The sequence below is a fragment of the Pelodiscus sinensis genome, chromosome 12, assembly GCF_049634645.1.
Source record: "Pelodiscus sinensis isolate JC-2024 chromosome 12, ASM4963464v1, whole genome shotgun sequence".
Classification (NCBI taxonomy): Eukaryota; Metazoa; Chordata; order Testudines; family Trionychidae; genus Pelodiscus; species Pelodiscus sinensis.
Window position 1 is genome coordinate 37,129,177 of NC_134722.1, and position 20,731 is coordinate 37,149,907.

At 47.4% G+C, this 20,731-nt stretch overlaps 1 protein-coding gene across 1 annotated transcript in view; it reads left to right on the plus strand.

The window, feature by feature from the left end:
- The first annotated feature begins 280 nt into the window (after positions 1–280).
- Positions 281–20,731, plus strand: part of NFATC3 (nuclear factor of activated T cells 3) — a 156,029-nt gene continuing 135,578 nt past the window's right edge. Inside the window, 1 exon segment of the mRNA XM_075940320.1 lies at positions 281–717. Coding sequence (XP_075796435.1) covers positions 618–717 — 100 coding nt within the window. The 5' untranslated portion in view covers positions 281–617.

A 20,731-nucleotide genomic window follows, 5' to 3' on the forward strand; every position in this document is an offset into this window, starting at 1 on the left:
GGGATGCTGCAGCCGCTCCTCCTCCCTCCCACACTACGTCTCCCAGCGGCCCTTGAGGCAGAAGGGTCGCTCTGTATCACGTGGCCTACCCTGCCTTCCCCCTCCCCCAGCTAAGTCACGAGGAGAGTGTCTCTTGGGGCTACGTCATCAGCTAAACACAGCGTCCGCGACTGCCCGTGTGGGAAAGCGTAGCGGGGCGGGCACGAGGAGAAGGGGAGGAGTTCGGACGTTGTGACGCTACTAGTCCCGAAGCACGGGAGGAGGAGGGGCGTGGTCAGCGCACTAGGACGGAGAAGGACGAAGCGATTGGGCGAAGTGGCCGAGCGTCTCGGGGGCCGTCAGCGCGCGAGGCGTGGTCAGGGCGGTGGGGACCAACGGCGGCCGCGCGTGAGGCGCTGTGGCTGCGCGCCGGGGGGCGGGCCCAGCGCGGCCCGTAGTGCTCGCCCTCCCGCTGAGTGACAGGCGGAGTCCGTGTGAGGGAGCTGCCGCGGCCGGTGCTCGCTCGCCCCGCACGCCACCCTGCTATGAGGCGGCCCTGAGAGTCGCGGCAGGAGCCCAGCAGGAGCCCGGCGCGGCCCGGGGAAACCGGGTCTCGCTTCACCCCGCCGGCCAAACCGATGACTACGGCAAACTGCGGCGGCACCGACGAGTTCGACTTCAGGCTGATCTTCGGGGAGGACGGGCAGCCGGGCCCGGGGCCGCCGCTGGGGCCTGCAGGTGCGTCTCTGCGGCTGCGGGCGGCTGCCTCCCCGCGCGCGGCGGGGCGCTGCTTCCCGAGGGGCCTGTCTAGCGCTCGGCTGGGGAGCGCTTCTCCGCGGGGCCGCTCGAAGTTTTCCAGCCCTGCCCGCGGGAGGGGACGGGGACTCTCCTCAGCCCCTCGGGGTGCTGCGGAGTCGCTCGGAGCGTCTCCCCCCTTCGGACGGTGTCGCTTCCCTGCCCCCGGCTAGGGAGCCAGGCCGCAGAGGCGTGACGCGGGGATGGCCTAGTCTCTTCGGCGCAGACGCCTCCTTATGTATCTGAAGCGCTGGAGACCCTCGCCCGCAGCATACTCGCCCTCGTGCCGCCTTCCCGTACAGCGTCTAAACCTGGCCTAGAATAACTTGGGATGCAGGGAGTCATTCGAATGTACTTGGGACCTGTCTGCCTTGGTCGAGGAAATAGCGTAGTCTGGGTTCTCTCCTCCTAACTTTCCAAGTGACAAGAACTTGAGTTAGGCTGAAAATCGTGGATCTGTAATTTTTTCTCGGTGGGAGCTTGCATCAGGATGCAACACAGTACGAAGAATTTATGATCTTGGGTATCTTTCTATTGGTACTGGTGACTGCATTTTCCACTACCACAGTGTGTTGACATTAGTACAGGAGCTTCAGGGGGATAGCCGAGTTAGTCTGTTACAGAAAAAAACAACAAATGGTCTGGTAGCACTTTGTAGACTAACAAAACATGTAGATGATACCATGAGCTTTCGTGGGCACAGCCCACTTTGTCAAATGACCAGAGTTAGTACAGGTTTTCTTTAGTGTGTTCATGCCACTTTTAAAAAATGGTACCAGATGTCAGTTTCACTAACAGATGGCCCTTTTTAGAAGCCAAGTATGGTATAGGAATGTATGGCATATTTGGATCCATTTGCCCAAATACATTCAAGTTGGAAGTCACCATGAAAATATAGTTCTCTGACCTAATTGTGGTAGGTATTGTGGAGAGACCCAAACTCTTTTTACTGAAATAATACGTTGAGATGTTTAGCCTAGTTTCAAGATACTGGAGAAATATGGTTATCTTGCCTACTAAATACTGCAGCTACATTTTCACTCTTTTCTCTCACTTTTTCTTGCTTGTCCTTGTGTGTAGTGGAGAGATCTTTACACTATCAGGTTAAATTGATAAATATTGTCGTTAGTATTTAAACACTAATCTAACTTTCAGTTAATTAGGAAGTCTGGAATGAAGACCAAATGCTGTACCCTTAAAAGACCACATTTACTAAGTAACTGCCTGCAGATGCAAATTTTTTTATTCTCTCAAGGCTACTGCTGTTCCATGGTTCCTTGCCTTCTGTTACACAAATGTACATTATGGTGCAATGTAAATTAAGGATGTTAACAAACATGTTTTTGTGTAAATCATGTAACCACTTGAAATGTTATCGGTTAAATGTTTACTGGGGGGAGAGGGGGGGACAGAGTGGGACCCAGTGCTCTCAAGGGGATGGCTTTTTAGGCCAGGAACATAGGCTCCCGCCTGTGCTGCCTCCCTGCTGCTTCTGTGGGAGGCGACAAGGGGAGGTAGGTGGCTCCACGGAGCTGGCACACCTTTTAAGCTGACTATCTGGGCGTATCAGCTCCTGCATGCTTTCCCTCCCAGTGCTGCTGTCTGTGATAGTCAGCAGTGCAGGTGGAAGGGGAGAGCAGGTGGCTCTGTGGGAACTGGCACATGCAAGGAGTCAGCTTTTAATCTGGCTTCTGCCTGCCTCCACCCCCCGTGCTGCTGCCTCTGTGGCAAGCAGCAGGGGGACAAGCAGCTCCATGGGAACTGGCACAAGTAGGCAGCTAGCTTAAAAACTAGCCCCCATATACACCGGCTCCTGGCTCCCTCTCCCCTTTGCTGCCTCTGCTACAGAGGCAGCAAGGGTTGAGGGGGGTGGGTGGGTGTGTGTGGATTAACCAATAAACCCAGGTTTATTAGTTAATCATTTAAATGACTACGTGCTATCATCTCCAATATAAATATTGTGTATGTACAGGCAGTCCCCGAGTTACGCGGATCCGACTAGTGTCGGATCCGCAGATATGAACAGGGATTTTCTTGTCCCGGACGACGGGAGCTGCGGACGCCCGGTCCCGCCGCCCCCGTCCTCCGGGGCGAGAAAAACTGCTCTGCCTCTCCCTGGTCTGCTGGGGGGGATGGGGGAGAGGAGCCAGATCAGCGTTGCGGTCCCGCCCGGGTCCTCCTGCGCTTTGCTCAGCGTCTCCCTGGTCTGCTGGGGGGGGGGGGGGGGGGGGATGCAGCTAGTGCACCCCCTCCCCCCCCCCCCCCCCAGCAGACTAGGGAGATGTGGAGCAAAGCCCCGGGCCTGTGGTAGAGCAGGTGGAGCGCTGCCGGTTGGTCCCGCAGCACCGCTCCTTGGCGCTACTGGACCAACCCGGCAGCACCCCAGCTGCTCTGCCCCAGGAGTCCTGACTCAGCCGCTGCTGATCAGTTTCAGCAGTGGCTGAATCAGGACACCTGGGGCAGAGCAGCTGGGGTGCTGCTGGGCTGGTCCAGTAGCACGGAGGAGCGGCGGCGCTACTGGACCAACCCAGCAGCACTCCAGCTGCTCTGCCCCAGGCATCCCCAAGTCAGCCGCTGCTGAAACTGACCAGCGTCTGACTACAGGAGGCCCCTGCCCCGGGCTTCCTGGAATCAGCCGCTGATCAGTTTCAGCAGCAGCTGACTTGGGGATGCCTGGGGTTCTTAAGTTGAATCTGTATGTAAGTCGGAACTGGCGTCCAGATCCAGCCGCTGTTGAAACTGATCAGTTTCAGCAGTGGCTGAATCTGGACGGCAGTTCCAACTTACATACAGATTCAACTTAAGAACAAACCTACAGTCCCTATCTTGTACGTAACCCGGGGACTGCCTGTAACTCAAATGAAAACAAAGAAAATTATGGTAATTGTGAATGGAACATGGAGCTGTGTTCATCTTGTGAGAATAAACATACAATTGAAATATTCTATATATACAGTGACAGGCAAGAATAAAGCATTGTTTTAATATGGAACAAAAACAAATTGGTAAAAAAATAAACAGAAATTTGGTAGAGACGTTAACTTTAATGACATAATTTAGCAAATGCACTGGATCGGCTTTTTACTATTGCATGACAAGAACATGTGTTTACAAAAACACTATTGGCTGAAAATATTTTTTGAGGCAATTTTTTTAACTAGATATTGGTCTGTTCACCCCATGAGACGCCTAAGGCAAATGCTGCTTAGATTTGGGTATCTTGGTAAGGTAATATGGACTGGTGTGCCCAGGAGCAATCTGGGACTTCTACATATGTAGTTGTGGGACAGAGGGGTTAGGACAGGCCCTTGCTTTCAAATACTGTTATATAAGAACTGCCAGGCCTCAGGAATGTATTGTTAGAGTATATATGGTAATTGGAGGCAAATTTTGCTGTATGTTTAGATTCTAGGATGGTCAGCTATGTAACAGGATATTTTATATCTTGTTTATCCAACACAGAATAATTTAAATAAAAGCTTTTTGAATCCTTATTTATTTACATCAGGCTTTCCAATTAGTCATTTAATCAGTTATAATCAACTTTTCCATTTGTATTTCAGTTATTTTCTAAAGAAAGATGATTTTTTCATACAACCATTAAAATGTTGATTTACAGCTAAATAGAGCCTTTATACTATATTTGGTGCATCTTTCTGATACCTGTGAGAGTGCTACTGTATACTTGAGAAAGTTTGTGCATCTTTGTGTCCATCTGTTTGTTCAAGAACTCCTCCTAAACAAATGAGTGGACCTGTAGTACCTGGGAGACTAACAAAAATGTACATATAGCATCAAGAGCTTTCGTGGGCACAACACACTTCTTCAGATGAGTGGAGGAAAAAAAAATGAACTCCTAAATGGTAAGAGCTAGGACCACCAAGTTTGGTATGCAGCTTCCTCTCGCCATAACTTAAAGCAAAGTAAGGGTTTGGTTATGCCAGGACAATGTAGTGTGCCTAGAATTCAATTGTTTCCAATAAAATGGAAAAAGAGAGGTCTGGTAGGAAGGACAGTTATACTGTAGAATGACCACAGGGGAACAGCAAGGGGTCAGACATGGGGACTGGGACAGCTGCAGAAGGCAGGGGTGGAGAAAGGACCAGCTATCCACTATATATTTCAGAGAGTTTGCACCACTCCCCTGGCTGTGCCTGCTGCAGTTGCCCTGGTCAGGTGCTTCTCACCTGGCCCCAAGCTGCTGTATCGAGAGAGGATTGGGATAGTCCCCGCTCTCTCCCACCCCAGAACAATGAATTAAGTGAAGAAAAACAAAACTTATTTGAGTTAAGGACCTGAGCAACAGCAGATAATTTTCTAGTAATTACATACATTTATTTGAACAGTTAAGTAGCTTTTCAGATTCTTATTCTTATTAATTGCACATTTTTAGTGTGTTAGAAAATGGTGAAAGATAAATTGCTTATTTACCAGGTAATTAGCTTTTTGCTCATGATTTGTATCAAGCTGCATTAGAATTAGGGGTGTCTTAGTGGTGATCTGCAGTGCACGCTGGGAGTCATCTGCTGGCCTCCCTCCCGGGGATCTGGCTGAGCTATGGGCTCTGCAGCATAAGCTTTATATGGCAGAGCCTGCAGCATGGGACAGCAATTGGCTCCCACCTGCTGCCCTGCTCTGAGGGAGCCGGCTGCCAACCTGTGACCTCTGGTACAGAGGCAGCAGCCAGTTTTTGGCGTATACTAGCTCCTGGTCCTGCTCCTGGGGATCCGGCTGCTGCCCCACTCTGCAGGCACTGATACAGAGCTCACAGCGTGGGGTGGCAGTTTGCTCCCCAGCAGCAGGGCCGGGAGCCAGCATGTAACTGTTAGCATAACCAATAAGCATCAGCTCGTTGGTGAACTGTTTAAATGCTTATGCTATTACAGCCTTGTTTAGAATAACTAGAATTTAATTAAACACAACGTTTATACATTTTTATTAAAACAAGACCTTAACACAGTACATTACCTGTTGTGCCATATTTATGACCTCAAAAGCTAGAGGCAACATGGGTGAAGTAGTATCTTTTATTGAGTCCTCTTCTGTTGATGGGAGAAACAAGTATTCTAAGCCACACAAAGTTCTTCTAGTCCAGAAAAGGTACTCCCAGCATCACAGCAAAATTCTAGGTGGAACACATTGCTTATCTTAAATAGTTCATATTGTCAAGGGCCATTCAAAACAGTTATGTTTTTCCCCTGGGAAAAACAGCTTTTAACTCAGAGCTTGGGATATAGGTTATTAAAATTAGCATTTTAAAATGTTTGTTATAAGAAATGATAGCAAGTTTAGGCTTTAACGCTTGTATTAGGCCAGGGCTGGGCAAAATAAGGCCCATGGGCTGGATCCAGCTCGCCAAGCCGCCGGATCTGGCCTGCAGACCACCCTGCCGGGACCCTCAGGCATGTAGCTGCCGCAGTCACTTCAGCTCTCTGCTCTGCAGGGAGGGGGAGGCTTTGTGCAATCTTCCCGCCCCAACTCTATCTTCAGCTCCTGTTGACCAGGAACAACTGGCCAATAAGAACTGACCTCAGCCAATCTCTCATCTTCTATTGACTGGAAACAGACAGCCAATCAGAGCTGAGAGATTGGCCTGAGCGACTAGGGCAGCCTGAGTTGAGAGCTGTGTGGAGGGAGCAACCTGCAGTTTCAAGCACAGGTGCAGCAGGTAGGGATCCCGGCCTGTCTTGAGATGTGCTGCAGCCTGCTTGCCAAGAAACACTTAGGTAAACTCCTCCCAGCCAGGGCCTGCCTCTGGCACCCCAACCCCTCCGGCACCCCAACATCCTTCCCCAGGTCACCATCCAAACCCTCTGCAGCCCCCTGCCCCAGGTGATAACTCCCTCCCAAACCTTGTACCCCTCCTACAACCCGCTCTCAGGCCAGAATCCTCTCCTGCACCCACACCCCCTCCCAGACTCTACATCCCAATCGCCTGACTCAGTTCACAATCCCCTCCTTCTCCCAAACATCCTCTCAGACCCCACACGGTCTCCTGCACCCCAGTCCGTTACCCCATGAGAGCCTTCTGCACTCAGCCTCCAACCTAGACCCTGCACCCCCTCCACAGAAAAGTGCAGCCCTTGACTGCTTACCAAAACCTCGGAGTGGCCCCACACCAAAAACTATTGGACTCAGTATTACTCAGATTTCATTCATTTTAAAAAAAAAGAAAAGTACTTTAAAATTTGATTTTGATAATTTAAAACAAAAATCGGTTTAAACAAATCCACCCTGGTTTTATACATGGTGAAAATGTGTGACAGTGGGAAAAGCTATAGCTGTTTTATTAGAAACATAATTTTTAACTATTCAGAAGCTAGAAACTAACTGTAAATCTTCCCTAATCCATGGGAAGCTTATCAGATTGTTAAACTTTTCCCTTGTATTGTGTTCCTTCAAAGAAAATGTTGGATGGTGGGGAGAAAATAGTAGGTCTGTGGGAGAAATGGGAACTTTTTCTGTTTCCTACTCTAGATTACTGTTGAAGAATGGATTGTATATTAATAGCTTTTAATGTATAGTTAAACTCATTATCAAAGGAATAATACAGTAAAAAGAATGTCTTTTTTTTTTATTACATTGTTTTAAAAATTCCTATACAAGGGATACCAGTTTAAGGCTCTGGCCACACTCACATACACTTAAATTAAAATCAATCCTAACAGCATTCCTCTCCCCCCTCCTAATCCCCTTCTGTCACATCATTATTACGTAGTACAGATTGGACCACCCAAAAATGGGATTTTCTAGTCAGGCAACATCTGTGGTCTGGGATGACCACGGATGTTCCTGGACCAGGGAGTCCTGGTTGGGAGCCCCAGTGGCAAGAGGGCTGGTGGCTTAGAGCCAGGTGGGGCTAAGGCTGGGACGGGTGCTGGAGCCCTGGTAGCGCAGCTGGGGCCGTGGCAGCCCCAGTAGCAGGGCTGGAGGCGTGGCAGTCCTGGTAGCAGGGCTGGGGATGCGGCAGCCACGGCTGCCCAACAAGGGGGGTGGCTGAGACTGGCAGCAGGTGGAGAGGTAGGGTTGGGGGTCTGGTAGCAGGGTACCTCTCTGGTCTGGCAAATTCTCTCGTTTGGGACCAGTCAGGTCCCGAGGGTGCCGGACCAGAGAGGTCCGACCTCGAGTTCATTGTAATTCCTGTGTAATACTTAGTTTTGTGCTGGATTTCAGGAATGGTAACCACCTTGATAAGCATAGTTGTGCTTGCACTGGTCAATCTTTACAATAGTAATTGCTGTCAGGGAATTACTAACAGTCTAACAGTATGTGAAAGACTTTAGATTGTTTAGCAATATTTATCAATCTCATATTGTAACCTTTATTAATGTAATTTAGTTCCATTGAAGTGAAAGGAATTTCCCATATTAATAAACTAGTCACATGAATGGGGAGTTGTGGAATAGTGTGAAATTCTCAGTACCTTCTCTCTTCCCTCTCCTTTGGCATGCTATGGTATTCTTATCCTTGCCACATTCAAGACAGAAATAGTCTTCATTTTTGGAATGTGTAAAAGCCAAAACATACTTGGAATTCTAGCTAATAGTTTTAGTTTATCTTTGACATGCAATACTATTGATCAGCGTTATTCTACTATAATATTTGTAGATGTTTAGTTTGACCTCAAAATATATTCAGATAGAACATTTTATAAAACTAAAGCTGTTTGATAGTGGCAGTTGCTTATGATGACTTAATATTTGCATATGATATCTTCACTTTTAAACTAGTACTGGAATTGTAATATTAATGCTCCCTCATAATACAAGTGAAAATGTACTGGATTATTCCTTAGTTCTGCCAAGTATTACTTTGTAATTTGTACTTTGAGAAAATCTAATTTGGGGGAATTTAATGTTTAAAACTAAATAAGACATTTTGAAATGACCATGTCTTAGAAAAGACCCAGCTACATTAGGCAAACTTCTATCTAATTTATTTGACACATGTCAATGTTCACTGTTAATCCTGTAAATGAAGAGGCAGTGCATGTCTATATACAAGAATTTTGTTTACAAATAAATGTATATTGATTTTTAGGCAAGTCAGTGACAGTAGGTGGTACATAGCCTCATCCTAGGTACTATCTTTTAACGTTCTATCTTTCTGGAGTTGGACAATTTATATGTGTGTTAGCTTATAAAGATATGTCTTTTTATCTTCCTTTCAGAGGATCCAGTCCTACAAATTGTTTACAGCCTTCGGTTCCCACTGACAATTGGAATTGTTTGCATACAGCACTTTCTGGGAGGTGCTCAGAACCTTGTAGGGTCAGCCCCTGTAATAACCAATGTTGGGTGTATTGTTTGTAGTAGTGTGGAGACAAATTTAACTTAAACACATGTTTGTGCAGCTTGTGGTACTAATGTTTTGCAAATCAGCTCTTTCAGTTGTCTGTCAGCCACTCCTAAGCAATTTGCTATTGATGGTGCAGGTAAAAATATTGCCTAATATATTCTGATACTTTGAGATCTTACAGAAATTTGATAGGCACAGTGTTTTAGCTTTCTTCATGTTTTGCAGTATAGTATCATAGTGCAGTCTACTGATTATGGATTGACACCTACCGGGGGGGAGATGGGGAATCACAAACTCTTCGTCATGGCTTCTCTCTAATCTTTACCCTTCTGGAAACAATTAGTTTATCTTAGGTGGGTATGTGGTGGTTTTTTGTCAAAATGAGTGCTTTTAAAATGCTGCTAAACAGGTTTACTCTCAAGTTTACTGTTCGGTAATAGGTATGGTATTGGCAGGAACAGTAGGTATGTTACATAGTTAGACATTAATGCATTTTAACTGTCAGAATGCTTACGTATTCCTTGTGATTTAACAGTCTTAAACAAAAGAATAATATAGTAGCTAGTGAATTGCTATTCACATCATGACTTATCCCAATAAAAGTGGATGCAGGTGTTAGCTGCTCCTATGCAGAGCCCTATGCTGGACTTATATCTTAGTTAATTGAATAAGAATAAAAAAGTGTAAGTTTTTGGATGTTAAGTTTGCCAGTTCAGTGTTTTATGGAGTATCTTTGGTGTGTTTTTTTTCCCTCTCATTGGTTATATCTGCACTGCAGGCTTCTTGCGCAAAAGTTCTTGCACAAGAGCGTGTGCACACTGCCATGTGCTTTTGTGCAAGAGCATCCATAGTAGTGTGGACACTCTCTTGTGCAAGAAAGCTCTGATGGCCATTTTAGCCATACAGGTGTCCACACTAGCCTTCTTGTGCAAAAAGGCTTATTCCTTGTGGGGAGAGGAATAACTCTTGCACCAAAAGCCCTCTCTTCTGACGATCTACTCTAAACTTTCTTGTGCAAGAACGGGCTTGTAGTGAGGACGCTCTGCAAGTTTTTGCGCAAGAACGTCTTGTGCAGAAGCCTGCAGTGTAGATATAGCCTTTGGGTTTCTGTACTACTGGCATTGTTCTAATGACCGATTTTCTAGATAGAAGCAGAAATTTATTGTCCTTTTAAAGATATCTTTAATTTTTTTACAAGTAAATGGTCATTTCTAAAGTGACATCTAGCTGCATTTTTAAAGGTTTAATGATGTTTATACCTGGAGTGGGGAACTCTCTTTGGGTCGGGGCAACTGACCCACAGAAAAATCAGTTGGAGGTCACAAGTGAGAGAAGGGGGGAACCCCCCCCACCTCACTAATCTGCTAGCATAGCTCCCCTGTAACTTATAATACAGAGTGGAGTGGGGGTGTGGGAGTGGTTAATGCTGACTGATGAGAGGTCAGGGACTGAGCCAGCAGCTTAGTGTGCTGGCTGCTAAGTCCCTTAATATTGCAGAGCCACAGAGGGGCAGGTGTGGGGGGGATATGATTAGTCAATAGTGCTAACTGATAAGCTCCTGCTTATCGGTTAGTCGACTAGTCACTTACATCCCTAGTGCGTACTGGCTCTCATGGAGCCATCACCACGCCACCTGAGTGTAACTCTGTAATTACACACTGTTACTTAAACACATTTTAACATCCCTAATGTACATTAGAAGATTCTTGGGTCCTTAACTCAAATTTTGTTTTTCTTCATTTAAATTAGTGTTCTGGGAATGAGGAATTCAGTACTCAGGTTGCCCTAGGAGAGAGGACAATCCCAGCCCTCTCTCGTTGCAGCAGCTTGGGACCAGTTGAGAAGCACCTCACTGTGGCTGCTGTAGATCATTTGAGTGCTTCTGTTATGCCTTGCTCTAGGAACACAGGGTAGGTGGATAGCTGCTGCAGGGAGAGGGCTGGAGAAACTGCTGTAGTGCTTTGACATTCCTTACCATGGTGAACTTAAATTGCTATAAGGGAATCCCAAGTGCAGGGATCAATTCTGCCTTCCTACAACACTGCACTGTGAGATGCGTGGCCATAAAGTTTTGCTTTATCTGTCTCAATGTGGCCCTGAAGGGTATGTCTAGACTACATGCCTCTGCCGACAGAGATATGTAAATTAGACATATCGACATAGTCAGTGAAGCAGGGATTTAAATATCCCCAGCTTCATTAAAATAAAAATGGCCGCCACATTGTGCCGGCTCAGCTGATTGTCGGCACAACGCAGTAGTCAAGACACGGATCGGTCGACAGGGAAAGCCGTTGTTGACCGATCCTGTAAACCACATCGGTATGTCTAATTTACATGCATCTGTCGGCAGAGGCATGTAGTCTAGACATACCTGAAATGTCTGCCAAGGAAGGCAGGAAAAAATGTTTGACAGGTTTTCACTTTTGGTGAATTTTGCATGTTGACAGCACTTTTGTCGCCAAACTTTCCCAGTGTAGACCTAGTCTAAAGCTTCCCTAAAGGTTCAGGGGAGCATTGACACAGGAGTATTGGCAGTAAACACAGTCTCTAAAACATCTTTGCATTTGCCCAGGCATGCAAGTTCAAATGACAGTGTAATTTAAGATGAGTGAAGTGATAGAAGTTAAGCTAAATAAAATCACATGCAGGAACAAGCTTTTAACAAGCTAGCATTTTATTTCAACTTGAAAACATCTGTCTGTTTTGATGTTCTGTATACTGTTGGTATATGGTATTATAACACTTTTCTTTGCAATTGGTCTTTCCCAAGTTACTTGTTCGGTATATGACTGAATTTGGAAAACTACAGAGAACAGCAAGTAGACTTGCAGGCTAAGTTATAGGCTGTATATTTCAGTAATTGAAAACAGAACAGATGGAATATAATCGAGCATAAAATTGATTCCATTGAGGATCTTAGTGGCATTTCTTGAAAACAAGGCCCAAATTGAACAGGCTTCAGCGCCTCTCGCCCAAAATTTTGTTTCCAAGACTCTGTGTGTGTGTGTGTGTGTGTGTGTGTGTGTGTGTGTGTGTGTGTGTGTGCTTTGTGTGTGTGCTTTGTGCATATCAGGCGAGGGAAACATTTTTGATATTTGCTAGCAACACTCCCAATTTTTTTATTTTTGAAAATTCAATATTGATGCTTTATATTGGTTTGATAATTTAATTTAGATCTCATTCTGAAAATAAATTGATTACTGGTGAGAATAAAATCTAAAATTAATTAAATTCAAGGTAACTTGAATGTTGGAGTTGCCTTGAAGGGTGGAATTTCGGGAGGGTAGGAAGGGCAGCAGCTGTGCACTCCAGCCATAGCTTGCTTTTTATCCTGTTCACCGGACGCTAAGGGTATGAGGGGAAAGTGCTTGAATTGCATGGAATACAAGCACTTTCCCTTCACTCCCTTAGCATCTGGAGAATGGGATGAAAAGCAAGCCTCATCCCAGAGTGCACAGCTGCTGCCCTCCCTTGCTCCATATCCTCTGCGTATGGGCAGGAGACGGAAGGGGTGGGAGCTGAAGAAGCAGTATGGGCCAAGGTACATGCTGGCTACTACTCCCCTTGTCCCTGCCTTTCGCCATTCTTGGTCTGGGAACTGACAGGCTCCAAGCCTGCAGATACTCCATGTGGCTAAAACGTCCCAATGTGCCTGCTGAGCTGGGAAGTGACCCTGGGAAGTGCTGTGGACTTTGCTGTTCTCTGCTGGGACATTTGTTTGCTTGCAGGCACAGAACCCCTTGGCTCCCATTGGCTGTGAGCAGCGAACAGCAGCCAATGGGAGCTGAGAAGCTCCATGCCCTGCAGTCTACACATCCCTCAGCCTGTACTGAAGCTGACAAGCTGTGACTCTACTCTGGAGTCGGCTTATAAACGGGTCAGTCACTTTTTACCATTTTTTTTCTCTTTTTATGAAACAATCCTGTTGCGTGAATACGTCACCCTGTTCTAACCAATCAAAAGCTATTAGAGTGGCAGGAAAGGTTTAGTTGGGCAGCTAGCAAAAATGGATTGGTGTTACATTTCAATGTGGACACCATGTATTATGTCTCAGTACTACTATATTTGTATAGATAAGATGAACTATTATACATTTCAAATGACTATCAAGTACAGGGGGTCCCCGCTATAAGTTGCCCGCTATAAGTTCCACACTAAAGTCGTCGATGTTTGTAGGAACTCATGCATTATAAGTCCTCCCATTCCCTGCTATAAGTTGTGCAAAACACTCCTCCCAATTTTCTTAAATGGAAGTCAGCCGCAGGAAAAAAATGGTTTCTTTATATGTTCTAAAAAACTTGGACTTACAGCGAGGACCCCGTGTAATGGAATGTTTGAAAACAGCTATGTTATTTTAATGACACTTTAATAGATTGAAAAGGGGTCCATATGCTCAGAAAGGTTGGGAAACACTGTTGTAAATGATACATCTTTTGCTCCAACCACCTTCCCACTGCTTGTTGAGCAATGAGGTGGGCTTTAGAGGATAGGGAGCAACATCCCCTACTTTAGCTTTTCAAACCTTCCTCTCCTTGTGTAGGGAGCTACACCATTATCACAGTGGATCTTGAAGATAGGAAAAAGTATGTCATCTCAGCACATATGCTTCCCCCACCCCGCCAAACAGATCAGAAAAGGAGGCAAAGGTTAAAAACTTGCTTAAGGTCATAGGGTTACATAGTGAATGTGTGATTGTAGCACATTCTAGCTTTAATTTCACTAGTAGGTATAACAGTCATGGCAGCATGAGCTTCAGTATGGACTACCATTACAAGTTAAAAACTCTGCAGCATATGCCTGGAAGCTGAAAAATGCAATTCCCAGTAGAGAGACTCAAACAAATTCAAGCTGAACTAGCATGTTAAAAATTGAAGTGACATTGGCAGTAGCTCGGGCTAGCTGCCTGTGTCCTAGTCTTCCTAACACCCTGGGTTTGAGGACCACATTGATTGACTGCACCTGATGTATATGCAAATAATTCATATTGGCTACTGCAAACTCCACAAGACCTTTCTCTCACCCTTTTTTCTCCTTTTAATATGGAATCTTTTGAGTCAGTATAAGTGAGTTGTGTAAGGAGGTAAAAAGCTTGTACCTTTAGAAGCTATGGAATTGGCAGAGTAAAAGTATGTGTTTTGTCAGGGTGTATTTGGGCATTATTGAAGGAGGGCAGAGTTATGGTTGCATGAAAAACCTCAACTGTGGATATATTGGCTTTCAGAAGTTTGAGGCAGACAGCCTCTCAGCCGCAATGAGGCTGCTACACAGGAACCCTACCCTGTACACTGTTGCTTCTGGCAACAGGACACCAATTCCGACTGGTGGGACCAGATCATGATGTGGGGGGGGGAGGGGGTTGATCATAAAGTGGCTCCAGAACTTTCTCATGTGGAAGGGCACCTTCATGGAGCTCTGGGAGTGGCTTGCCCCTGCCCTCAGGTGACAGGACATCCACATATGGCCTACCATCCCTCTCTAGAAGTGGGTTGTCATTGCCATTTGGAAGCTCGCCACGCTGGACAGCAAACACTCCATCAGGATCCAGTTTGGTGTAGGGAGATCGACTGTCGGGGCCATGTTCATGGACGTATGACTCTCTTGCTATTATCTCAGGAGGAGGATGAGCTGCTGGAATGGAGTTTCTTAAGGAAGAGGGGGTGGTGTAGAATTCTTCCTTCCCTGGGAGGTTGTCCAGTCCCAGCTTCACACAGCCCTGTTGGGGAGGGGAAAGTTAGGGTTGGTCCTGGTGTGAGGGAAAGGGGACTCAGGAAATTCCCGAGTGCTCTGGGAACCCTGTGATTCTCTGCCTCCTTCAGCCAGTGATGAGGGCCGTCAACATCTTCTTGCTGCACAGGGTCATCATCCTGGGTGATGTTTACCCCATCATCACCAGGCTTGATTCCATGGGCTTCCCCCAAATGCGGGGGGAGAGGGAGCATTAATGGCACCCACATCCCCATCCAGTCCACCGGGCATTAGATTATATCAACTGGAAGGGGTACGTTTCCATGGTCTTGAAGGCTGTCGTAGGCCACTACGACCTCTTCAAGTACATTTGCATTGGGTGGTTAGGGAAGGCACATAATGCCTGCATCTTCAGGAACTCTAGCATCTTCTAGAAGATGCACCCTGGCAGTCTTTTCCCCGACCGCATCATCAGGGTCGGGGAAGTGGACATATCCATGTGCATCATTTGGAATGCAGCCTACTTTCTACTCCCCTGGCTTATGAAGCCCTACGCTGTATACTCGGACCATTGCAAGGAATGCTTTAATGGCAGGCTCAGCAGGGCCCGCATTGTTGTAGAGGGTGTCTTTGGCTGCCTCAGAGGGAGGTTCTGCTGTTTGCTTGCCTAGCTGGACCTCTGTGAGTGGAAGGTTTGCCAAGTGGTGGCGGCCTGCTGTGTCCTGTACAATATATGTGAGTACAGAGGATACATTTTCCTGCCAAGGTGGGGGGCAGAGGCTGAGTAGTTCATGAGGGCCTTACAGCAGCTGTGCTCAGCTGCCATCTGGCAGGACCATTAGGGGGCTGTGGGCATCTGGGAGGTCCTGAGGGAGAGGTTTCAACAAGGGCCAGCTGCGACTCTCACCTGAGCCTCCCCACAAGGGGCCTCTGCATAGCCCCTCTGTGCCTTTTGTCCCACACCCCACCCTTCCGCTGCCCTCCCCTCCACCCCCCGTAGATACAATAAACCAGACTTTGTTTTGAACTAATAAATTTTTTTAAAAAAATTGCTTCGTAAATATAACTGGAGGAGTTATTGGGGAAAGAACCTCGGAGGGGGAAGGAAGGAGGTGGAAGGGCTCAGGGATGGGGCTGGGACTGATGTCTGCCTCAGCTGGCCCTTAATGGCCACAGGGAACGTTGGGGAAAAGCTGGGCGGAGGGGAGGAAGGACAGGAGTAGGAGCAGGAGTGGGCAGGGTGGCTGCTGGACTGCTCAATGGTGGCTACCAGGTGTAATGCCATGCATGTGCTCTGGGCCTCCTGCGATAGCTCCTGCCATGTGGTAGGGTGCAGCTCCAGGTTGGCATGAAATCTCTGGTCCTGCCACTCCAGAGACTGCCGCAGGTCCGGTAAGCAGGCATTGTGCTCCCACTCGAGGTCTTCCTGGGGTGACTGTCATCTGCGGCCTCATGGGGTTGGGAGGCTGGCACAGGAGGTATGGTTCATGCCCCACTCTCAGTTAGTTCAGTGGTGAAGAAAAACGAGAAGGGCAGTCATCCCAGGAGACTCTGTGCCTGAAGCCTAGCCCATTTGTGGGAGTAAACGCTGAAAAGTCTCAATTCAGATGCTGGTGATGTGCTTCAAGCTGGGGATGTAAGTGACTAGTTGTTTCCCCCCTTGCTGCCTCTGTCAGAGCTGGTGCTGGGGGGAGCTGGCTTAAAAGCCGGTTCCCCTCAGCACTGTTTCGCGGGGAGCTGGGCAGCGGGTATGGGAACTGGGTGCGAACTGGGAGTCAGCTGCTTCCTGGCTCGAGCCCAGTCCCAGACACTGCACCTCTGCTTTTTAAATTTATTAAGAGCCTGTTGGGTCTTAATACATTTAAAAGTCTAAAGTGCGGCAGAAGGGACTCAGTGTGAGCCAGGACAGCTTATTGTGTTAAGTTTTATAGCGCTTTCTTATTTTTCTACTTTTTACACCCAAAAATGTCATCGCTTGCCCAGCTATGATTAAGTTGTTTAAAAAAATGTGTTACAATGGTAGAAAAAAAATTGTCTGAAAACTGTAGGCACTGGGGGGTACTCGTAATTTTTTTGGGGGGCAAGGGGGTACTTTATAAAGAAAATGGTTGAGAAACACTGGGCTACTCGACTAGTCAATGGAAGATCCGTTGACAAATTCGATTTAATCAATTAAACATCCCTTCTTTGAGCAAGGCCATCTGTGGCATAGACAGCAGGCACTTTCCTGCAGGGGTACAAATGTCCAGGGGACCCTTGCTACCCCCACATCTCAGGGGCAAGCAGGCATGGGAAGGTGCTGGCCACGCTGGAAGTCTGCAGGCGGGAAGGAGGGAATGGGGTGGTTCAGCTTCCTTTTTGTGCCACATACATGCTGGGTCTGGCAATGGTGGTATCCCACAGAGTCACTGGAGGAGACATGGGGAGGGTATTGGGGGAGGTGTGTGTAAGTGGCAGATGCTTCTTGCCGGGGAGCGCGCTACTGGGGTCCCCTTCTCTTCCTCCCCGACTGGGGCTTGGTGTCCTCCAACTTGCTGTGCTGGCCCAGGAGTGGATGCTTCCCTGAGCATATGGGCATGAGCCTGTGCTCTGTGCTTCCATGACCCCAGCCTCTTCAGTGTTAGCTTGTGATGGGAAGTTGTCTCCCCACGGGGTCGGGACTACTGCAGGCCTGTGCAAGAACCCTGTGAGCAGGAGTGCAAGCCTCGTTGCGGCTGCATGCTCCGGATTGGCGCTCTTTGTGCACCCACGTGTATAGGCTACTGTGTGATTCCCAGGCTGAGAAGGCTGTCCGAGGAGTGCGCAACCCCTTGCTGCCTGCTGCCTCCCCCTGCATGTGTCTAGTGAAAGTAATGGAACTTACTTCATGGGCCTTCCCCAGCCTTGTCTGAGCCCTGGGTGACATCCTGGGAAGGGGATACCGGCTCCAGGGACTGGCTGACCTCCTGGCTGGCAGGCATGGTGTTGGTGCTGGCTTCTTTCTCCTCCTCCTTGCTCATGGGCCTACCCTCTGGGAGGCTGACGATGGGTATCTCCATCCCAGAGTCCACAGCAAGGAGCGGGTAAGAGAAGTGGAGCAGTTCATAATGGGGCATGACTGGGGTGCTGCCTCCGAGTGGGAGTTCTGTTCCCTGGCCTGTGTGTATGCCTGCCTCAGCTCCTTGACTTCTCCCGAGTGTGCATGTGTCCCTTCTGGCTCAGGCTGTTGGCTATCTGGCCATACATGTGGGCATTCCTGTGCCTGTTGTGGAGATCCTGGAGGTTTGTCTCCTGTCCCCAGACCTCAGTGAGATCCAGGATCTTTTCATCAAACCAGGTTAGAGCCCTCCTCTTCTGCCCCCAGACGGGCTTCGGGGCTGGCTGCAGCTAGGTTGGCAGCCATAGAGAGCTCAGATGGGGCACTGGCATCTGCCATGGCAATAGGGAAGACAGAGCAGGGTGCTGCTGTGGGCATGGTGCTAGCAAGGCTCAGATTGTGCCACAAATTGTTTCCCCTGGGGCTGCACCTTTAAAAGCTGCAGGGGAGGGGTATCTAAAGAGTTCTGAGGAGTGCGGATAGTGGCCACCAGGACAGCTGTGAGAATCCCTGGAGGCCACTTATTTCGAAATAACCACAGCTGTGCTGTCTGCATGCAGCCTGTTTCGAAATAACTATTTCAGAATAGGCATTATTTCTTGTGAAATGAGGGTTAGTCATTCTGGAATAAGAAGCCCGTTATTTCAAAATTATTTTTAAATTATGTGCTTGCTGTATAGACCCTCACTTTATTTTGGACTAATGCTGCAGCGTAGACATGCTCCCTCTGTTTTTATCAAGCATGATTTTAGTCCTTGAATCATATCTGTAGGCCTTTTTTATTGTGCTATTTCAGTCTGTTTTTTATATCTTCCAATTAACATAGGAACTTGTGACAATTAGGATAAGGTTGTCAGTCCAATTATCACTGTATTTGAATCAGATGGCTTTCTTCTACATGCTGATGGTCTGCTAGTGGATTCATTGAGAACACAGGCTTTCTGCCTTCTGTTCCAGTGCTTGGCCATGAGCAGTTGCGAACAGACATTACAGAGAGCCCTGGGCTGGAAGTGGTTTTGTTCTGGAAATGGCACATGTGCAGTTCTGTTACGGGAGGAATCTTGCTTGTTCTTTATGTTGATGAGATGTGTTAGGGATGTTAAAATGTGTTTATTTGTGTAAACATGTAACTACTAAATTTTTCAGCAGTTACATGTTTAAACTTGGGGCGAGGCAAGGCAGGAATCAATGCTCATGGGGAGCTGGCCTTTAAACTGGCTCCCTGTGAGTGCTGGCTCCCACTTCCCTCCCTATCCTGGCCTGTGCTACTGCCTTGCGTGGAGCTGGCTTGGACAGTAGCGGGGAGAGGGTTGTTTGTAATGAGAGGGTAATTGATGAGCTCAGGCTCATTGGTTAACGGTGTTCTTGATAATGCTCACATCCCTAATGAGTAGACTGGTCAATAGTAGGAGGTTGAATCTTTGAAATTTTTAGCTGTTAAATTCAAGCAAATCATTCCTGACCATGTGCACCAAGTAGTTCTTTGCTGCTGTCTCTCTCTATTTAAAAAAAAATAAAAATTTTCCTGTGGGATGACGGTGACATTATCACAGTACTCTGCATCCTGCTGCCCCTCCACCCTCAGCTGCGTGGCCTTTTCCCTTCCTCCCCCCCCTCCACTCCCCCACCTCCCACCTCTCTGGTGCTCCGGGAGGACAGTCGGAGCTGCTACAAAGCAGCTTCGGCCTTCCCTGATGCTTCGGTTTGACAGGTGGGGCTGCCACTCCACAGCCTCAGCTTGGCTCTCCCCAGCAGTCATTGAGAGAGAGCCAGGGTTTCTGTGGCTGGAGGAGGAGAGCCAGGGCTGCTGTGGCCTCAGCATGGTGGCTGGGAGGGAGAGGGTGGTGGTGAGAGCCAGGGCTGGCTCAGATCGTGGCCTGTGGGAGAGGAAAGAGCTGGGCCTGATGCAGCTGGAAGATGGCGGAGAGCTGGGGCTGTGTACTCCCAGAGAGAGGGGGGTTGGCAAGTGTAATGAGTAGGGGGCACAACCCACTAGTGAACTTGGTTATACTTTTTGTGCATGGTTATTAATTCCACAGGTTAACTGTGCATTGTATGAAGGAAAGAAAACAGTACTCCCTTCTGTTTGTATTAAACTTGCTACCTATTAATTTCATTGGGTGATCTTTGGCTCTTGTTTTGCTGAAAAGGGGTAAGCACTTTTCTGTTCACCTTTTCCTACACTATTCATTTTATAGGCCTCTACATATCCCTCCTTCTCTATTAGCTAAATAGACATGTTTAGTCTTTTTATTCTTTCCTCTTACGGTTTAATACAGGGGTTCCCAAACTTTTTGACACGGGGACCAATAAATCCATTCATGAACTTTTGGAGGACAGGTAATGTTCATTTGCATATTCATTAATCAAATGATGAATATTCAAATAAGTTGTTTCTGGTCCTCCCAAAACCCCCAGTGCCAGCTTTAGCAAAGCTTTTGATATGGTCTCCCACAATATTCTTGCCAGCAAGTTAAGGAATATGGATTGGATAAATGGACTGTAAGACAGACTGAAAGCTGGTTAGACCAGGGTTTCCCAAACTTTTTACTTTAGTTGGAACCCCCCCTTTTTTTTTCTCCCCAATACTGCTTTTTGCAGCCCAAAAATATAAACACACAAACAAACTGAGAAAATACCAGACATATAACATGTCTGGTATTTTCTCATTAGGTAAGTTTTATTATTACTAGATGTATCAGTTTGTAGTTTCGAACTGCCTGGCTGGTGTATGTGCTCAGGCTGCATGAGTGTGTCTACCAGCCAGACAGTTCACAACTACTCGAGGGTGTGTGTGGGGGGGGGACGACAATAGAATCCCCGGGCCGGACTAACTCATGCTTTGTGCTTTGCGGGGGTGATGGGGGGAACAGGGGTAGCGTCCCAAGATCTACATAT